This window comes from Triplophysa rosa, linkage group LG24, assembly GCF_024868665.1.
Source record: "Triplophysa rosa linkage group LG24, Trosa_1v2, whole genome shotgun sequence".
NCBI classification, from domain to species: Eukaryota; Metazoa; Chordata; class Actinopteri; order Cypriniformes; family Nemacheilidae; genus Triplophysa; species Triplophysa rosa.
The window spans coordinates 10,348,303-10,356,230 of record NC_079913.1 but is presented as its reverse complement, the minus strand read 5'-3'; the positions used below and the strand labels follow the sequence as shown (position 1 = coordinate 10,356,230).

General features: G+C 36.2%; 1 protein-coding gene across 5 annotated transcripts in view; it reads right to left on the bottom strand.

Moving 5' to 3' along the window:
* Positions 1 to 3,508: 3,508 nt before the first annotated feature.
* Positions 3,509 to 7,928, bottom strand: part of syt1a (synaptotagmin Ia) — a 166,238-nt gene continuing 161,818 nt past the window's right edge. For all 5 annotated transcript variants that reach the window (XM_057323824.1, XM_057323828.1, XM_057323826.1 and 2 more), the window contains one exon: positions 3,509 to 7,549. In XM_057323824.1, coding sequence (XP_057179807.1) covers positions 7,340 to 7,549 — 210 coding nt within the window. In that variant the 3' untranslated portion in view covers positions 3,509 to 7,339. The remainder of the gene's footprint in view (positions 7,550 to 7,928) is intronic.

The window sequence follows — 7,928 nt, the reverse complement described above, 5'->3', positions numbered from 1 at the left end:
AATAAGGAAATAAACAACCAGAATATCCTCTAACTAGAGTACTGAAACACGATCAATATACATGTAATCTATTCACTATGAGATTACAATTTAGTGTCAATTCAGTGTAAAGAAACACAAAGTAAAAAACGAAATAACACCTGACTGAACTAATAAATGGAGACAATGCTGTATAAATATGAATTCATGGCTCAGTGACATTTTTTTAGCCTGTTATAAGTAATAAAATCCCATCTTCAGGTAGTTCAGCAGTGGCCTTTGTGCGTGCAACAACTTTACTGGAATCATGTGTATTATTAAACAACTGTTAAACAACCAAAGGACATCTAGAACAAGTACTGTATGCATTATCTGTATTTGTTACAAAACACGGGACAATAGAAAAAGTTGTGGCTCTGCTAATATCCATTTTATATTCAAAGGATCAGATTATCACTCTTGCTCTTAATTTTAAGAAATCACATATATTTCTTTGATAAACATTATTCTAGAGTAAAAGACTGCAAAGAACAACTACTTGTGCCCTCTGGTGGTCTGGAGTCACAAAACATCAGTAAAGTGGCAGGAGTCAAGCTAGCTTTAATGAGGAAATAACGGACCTGTCACAATAGTACCTATTACTGCTGTATAGAATGACTTGACAATCATGTGAATTTTTTATCAGGATAAACATTGTATCGCCACCTATAAATAAACAGAATTGCTACAAAAAATAACATGAGGATTTTTATATACGCTGTATCTGAAGGATTTATAACTCTTCTCAGATTCTGCACCCATGCTTGAGTTTGATCGCACACTCGGTCACAGGTCTCATCTCGTATTCATTGCTCTTAAGCAGACCTTGAAGATCTACTCAAGATGAAGCAGCGGGCTGCTGAGTAATATGTACGTAATGGTGCGAGGTGTTCGAAATCATGTATACCGAAATGCATTTGATCTTGTGGAGCTGATAGCCCGGGGACCCCCACCCTTCCTCTCTTATCTTGTTCTTAAAGGAACCCAAATTTCATGATCAGTGCTTCCATGTGCTTACTCCTGACAGCCAATACTGTGAGGATAACTCTATAGGCTTCAGTAAACCTGAAATGGAGGACTTTGAACTAAATACATGGAAATGTTGTTTCATATTATAGACTTGGCCTCAAAATGCATGCAGGTAATAGTTAAACACACATGTACTACGTTTGGATTACTCTACAGTGTACACTAGTGTTTATTCTTTAAGCAACACCATCACAAATAAAAGTTCATTAGCCAAGCATTCATATTTAGTTTCCAGTATATCATAAGTCACTAGTTTTAGATTTATATATGAATAGCTTAGTTCCAAAAAGTAAAAAAAACATCAAAAATCAGTTTTTTATTATGTTATCTTGTTTTTATTGTGTTAGTTTATCTGTATATTTTTAGTTTAACTGGCTTAAATCAAAACAAACCAACTGCAGTTTGATTGATTGATATTGGAATGCACAATAAAAAAAAGATTTTTAAAAAATGTTATCTCATTTGGAACCAAACACTTCATATATACAGTATAGTCTGAAAACCTCAAAATTGAAGCTCAATGGAAGCATTTCTATTTTTGTACTGTCCTATGTAAATTATTTTCAGCAATTAAATGGAAAGCAGAAGACTTGCTATAGCGACAAAAGCACAACAGACTTGGCAGTGATAAACATGCCAATCAGGAAAACTCAACCTAAACAGAGCTATTAAACTACCGTTAGTACGAATGCAAGATAAGCAACGCTAATTATTTAGACTAGAACATACAAGGAATAGAAAAACAAGCCAATCAATAAGTCAATGACATTACATTTCAATGACAGAAACAGAACAGAAACAAACACTCACCACTAAACTGGTGCAGATTGAGCTCAGTTTATATGACCATCATACCCTGATAGCACACATACATCTGCGAGACGTCTACTTGATGTCTATTTTTTATTCTTTACTCTGCAATACGTCTCTGAGACGTCTACTATCAGATGTCATATAGACATCTAAAGATGTTTGTAAGATGTTTATGATTTGAAAGGAATGTAAAACTGACCTTTCTAAGACATCTCTTAGATATTTTAACACAGCAGATGTTTTCCAGACCTCCAGATCTTTAACGGTACACTATTTTTATTTTTCATACAGTAGTTGGCAGTGTCTAAAGTTCTCTAGAATTAATCTGGTATTGTACTTCAAACAGTGGAACATAGCAGTTTCACAATATAACAAGTAGATTTCCTGCTAAATCGGTGTGTGTGAAATGTCTCGAGATGTCTTGTGCTGTTTTGAACCGAGCCCTTTAGGGGACATCTCGGGAATTACATTTCTGAAAATGTTTGGTGCAGGAGTTAATGCAAAAAATCCCGCAAAAAATGTTACAAAAATCCATTACATTCCTGTCCCCTAAGGGGCTCCATAGGTTTGTCTTACATTAGAAGAATAACACAGAAAAATCCTTATACCTGCGACATTGTCAGGACCAGTGTTGGGTAAATTACTCTGAAAAAGTAATTACTAGTTACTAATTACATATTCAATAGTGTAATTAGATTACTGTACAAATTACTCTCTCCAAAAAGTATTTAGTTACTTATTACTAATTACTTTCTATATCCTACATCAACCTTGATTAGTTAAGTGATTGAAGGATAGACATGAAACGGCTTATTTAATTCATTCAAATAAATAATATTAAACTACATAAAGTACTCTTATTAACCAAAGTATTACAAATGTGAGAATTATACATTAAAGCACAGATTTTAAAGTTAGACTTTGAATTTTGATGTCAATTCCACTATTGCACACACATATTACACAAAGTATTTAGTTTAATTACATCAAAAGTAACTGTAATTAAATTACAGAAAAAATAAGAGTAATCCCTTACTTTACTTTTCAAGGGAAAAGTAATTAAATTACAGTAACTAATTACTTAGTAACTAGTTACACCCAACACTGGTCAGGACACCCCCAACGGTCCTTGTATTTTAAATGGCTTAATAAACTTGTTTAGTAAATAAACTTGTTTTAATAAAAATGTAAAAATGCACGAAGGTTCTGTGAGGGGTAAGTTTAGGGGGTGTGTTCAGTTCGTTCTTTCTCCCTGAGGTGTGACACATCAGGTCTCAAAAAACTGACCTTGCTTGAAATGTCACGGTCATTTATCAATGTGACAACCCCTCTGCTGTCATCTATTTTATTATAACCAACATTTGTTATTTTACATCTGAAGGCACACTGAAATGGATCTTTTAAAACCACTCCCACAAGGATTTACTACAAATATAAAACCATAATTCACACTTCTTTTAACAAAATACATTCTATGAAAAATGATATATATACATATACAGCTATAAGAGATATATACTATTGTTACCTATACAGATACATTTTTGTAAAGGACATGGCAATCTTTGGATGTCATTCAATCAGATGCAATTTCCAGTGGAATGATGACCCTTCAAAGACAAAAAAGCTCTTGAGATATTTCTCTATCAACAGGAAATAAAACATTTTTATTGAACATTTGTGTATATGAAGTTATATAACAACAGTCAGAAACTCCACAGAGTGAATCACTACACAAAGTGAAACGAAATTGTAAAACACCTCATCAAAAATGAAGGTATACAGCAATATAACTGTCAGCTGGCCGCTTGGGCAGCAGTATGGCAGGAAAAACACCCCGAACAGTTCTACAAGATTACAGAGAAAATTTCCACACACAAAAATACTCAAGCAGGCAGTTGATATACACAAAGGCAACTAGGATTTCCCTACAGCATCAGATTCTAATTCTTTACACAGCTTTTCCTTGAAAGGTTACATGTGGCGTTTTGTCGTCGTCAAGTATCGGAGTATTGTTTGGGATTTTTCTTATGTGGCGCTTATTGGGTGCAGTTGTCAGAGCTGTTGGCGTGCTTTGGTAAGCTTGAGAAAAAGATAGCATTGCTTTGCAGGGCTAGAAATGGCTTTTCATACTACTTTACAAACCTCTGAAGTTCAATAAGCAATGCTGTCTTTTACTGTTCTGTATGTCCAGTTCTGGATTTTTTATTGACGGGTAGACACCTGATATTACAATCACCCTTTTGCTAAGAAATAAATAGATTACTGTAATAATTCTCGAAACGGCATCTTATCCTTGTTTTTTTAAACAAGCTTTGTATATATATTAAGATATTGTAGATAAATAAGAGTAGATAAGTTAACATAGGAGTTGCTTTAGTAGAGTAATAATTTGTACCTATAGTTGCGAGTATACGTTAAAGATGTCTGGAGTCCTCCTCCAGGTTAAATCTCTCCGACAAGGTAAGAAATTATATTCAGCTATGAATGAAACACATGAATCAATATTTATTGCAACATTGAAATGAAAGTGCCAACTATACTTGGTCCCACAAGAAGAAGTAAAAACAAAACACACAGTCCATACTGTACATTCTGATTTCCATAATAAATATAAAATGGTGTTCAATAGGGCACTAAAGGAACAATAACCAGATAATAGTCATGAATGTCATTATAACAGCGGTAACAAAATGGTACAGCCAATCATTAATAGTACAACATATAAGTTTCAATAACAAGATACAGTTCTCTTATATTCATGGTGATGAGGAAATTATATCAGGACAAATATAAAAATATATACACCTATTTTGGATGGGTATGGATTTTAATATCTTCATTTATATAGAGAAATTCTCATGTTTAGAGTACATCCTAAACCTTTACCCGAATATTTGGATGGTCGGATCTGTGTGCAGGAAAAACGGGGCAAAGAAATGGAGGAATCCCTAACGGGTTTACACATATTGAGCTCCACACTACACACAATGTGCTGCGACCTAACTAGACTATGGTCTATGGAATACGTTTCACTGTATAGGGTTTCATTTTTGGGGTATTTTTGTCCCCCCATTTGAACACTAGGGAATGAACATACACATATTGCACAGTGCTCAACAAAATGCTGTGTGAATCGACCCACGTGCGCTTGGAATCGTCTTGCCTTCTTGTCGTCACGCCGGCCCGCGGTTATTAGAAACTGACGATGCTTGACTGATGTGCTTTCGTTAATTCATTTGCACTCCGTTTATGCAATAGAGGAATGGTAGCACAACATCACTATAGTACAAGGTGGTCGCTACCTACTGAGAACTACAACGCTAAGCACACACCGCAGTCACAGTGATACACAAAGCAGTCTCTAAAGACTCCTATGGAATGACGAACAGCTTTTTTTCTTCTTTTTAGTTTTAAGGAACAGCGCTATCACCTACATAGTAACATTGAAAACACTTAGTAACTCCGTCTGAAGCTAGCATCTAGTGTACACAAGAGGTTCCTCCGAGATAACTCATGGTTTTAATGGACTAAACTCTTATTCACCCTCTTGTTAGACCCGTAGTAAAGGACATTAGAATGTAACGTAATCACCTGTGCAGACCATTAACTTTTACGGTTATTGTTAAAGATTGGCTAATGCTTGTGGTGTTAAACTTGGCCTTTGTTGCTTTCGTGTAGTTTTGATTGAATAGACTGTGCAAGCTGAGGTCTTGGACGCGAGTTGGAGCTCATTTTCCAACCTGATGTCCAATATAAAACTATATTGTTGCCTTGAAGCAACTGACGTTTTACAGAGGGTACAGTGCAAAACAGTAGCCAAAGGGGGAAAGGATTGGCAGTTAAGCATGGCTAACTCTATTGTCACTGTCAGAAGGCAACAAAAAGCAAAGACTGCTGTTTAGGGCACCATTGTGGCCAAAATACATTGTTCCTCAATGAACCAAAGCTACAACCACTACTCTAAGTGGAGTGTGCATGGAGGGAGGGGTCACGTACACTTGGTACCTCCCTGAAAAGAATGGCAGTGTTTAAAAGCTCGCCTCTCCTCCGCCAACGTCGTATAATACGTTGGCTCATCTGGACTGACCACTTCAAATGTGCCGGTCCCTCAAAGGTTGATTACCTTTTGATTGAAGGCAAGGGAGTCTTTTGAAATAGACGCCCCGGTGTAAATAGAACTCCCCCCCCCCCCCATTACCCAGCCTTTAGCAAAGATCGTAAAAAAAATCATGCAGTTACCAAAAATATTCAGACGACTTGACTTAATCTAAAAAGTAGTAGTCCTAAAGCTAGAGTCAAAACTCCTGGTTTCAATTTTTGGAGGCTGAACCGTAAATCCTCAACAGAACAAGACTATTAAAAGGAAAAGTTCACAAACACATTGTTAATCTAGCTTCAAGGACACAATGGCTACAGCTTTTGACTGTCCCATAAATTGTCGGTTTCCAGTTTTGTAAAGGAGACAAATTGGATTCGGGAAGATAAAAGGGTTTCAGAAATCAAAAAACAAACAAACAAAAAAAAGAAGCAAACTGGGGACCCGTTTTACTAAAAGTTAACAGCATCACAATTTGAAGGTCTGTTGGCATGAGAAATGAAAAAAAGAAAAGGCTGATTGGTTTTCGTCAAGTAACAATTCCTGTAAATATAGTCGTTTAAAAAGCGAAGTGCACAGGTCCTCAGTTTGAGAAATGAGTACAAAAACGTTGTTACGAAATCATGTGCTTGTATAATTTCCAGCAGCATATTCTATTTATATCATGAAACCATATTAGTTAATGGCCTTTGTGTTGTGTGTGTATTTCATGTGTATATCTGTATTTGTTTTTTTAAGTAAACATGAAGCGCAAAATCGTCCTTTACGAAGTGAGTTTACCTCCACTAGCATCTTGCAGATTGGAATTCTTTAACTCGTAAATATGTATATATATATATAGATATAGATATATATCGCATATTTTAGTGGAATGCAATAAGTTAAAATTCTTAAATCCCGTTATATATAATATTGGCTCTTCTATGTCTGCATTTACATAATTTAAAATAGAACATCTTATTAAAAACATTGAGATATACACAGATTAGGAAACGGGTAACAACATACAAACACATAAACTAGAAATCTTTTTTGTCTGCATACTGATATATACACCTGTGGTACAATAAATTCCTCCAGTCATGCGCTATCTATACAGATCATATTGCTTAAAATAAGGGGGCATTTGGTTGGGGATTTTAAAGTTATGGATGGCGGTGAAACGATATAGGAGAGGGAAAAGTTTTTTGGACGGTAAGGATTCGAAACTGACGTGACAACACAACATCTCGAGGAGATGGGTTGTCCAAATACAGAAAATGGCAGTTTTGTAAGACAATAAATAAAAAATGAGGGTGCATGAATCTTTATATCACTGAGGTATTTACACGCACTGGGTAAAGAGCACTACACGGATAGATTTGGGGGGTTTGGGCTGCTCTATTTTTTCTGAGCAGCCAGCTGGGCCTCCACTTCTTCTTCTGGCTTGAGCACGTGCCACTGAGCGATGGGTCTCCTTGGATTGGCCAGCATGTCTGACCAATGACGGATCTCAGTGCCTGTGCTGTTCAAGCCCACAAACACTTTGCCGATGGCATCGTTCTTGCCAATCTTGTCATAGTCCAGAACAGTTACAACAACTTGTACTTTCTGTAACAGAAATGAAAGAGGCACGATTATAGAACGGCGTACAGCGATTATACAAACTTGTGACTTCATAGTTCATAAGCTTGTGTTGAGTTTTTTCCACAAGGAATACATTTGTGACCAAGGTAGCGTTTTTTTATATTTGCACAGGCTGGGTGCATTATTTTAACGCCAGTTTCACTGAAAATATGGTAAACATCTCACCCCGCGTTACTGTGCTTGAGCAACATTCTTCGATAACCCAAAATACACAGTGACGCAACAGTTTGCGTCACAGACCATTTTCACAAATACCACCACAATTATCTCAGCGTGAGAGTCGGTTTCAGGGTCTGTTACTTCGTAACAGTGTTGGCCTTTGAAAAGCGTGTTGTCAGATACC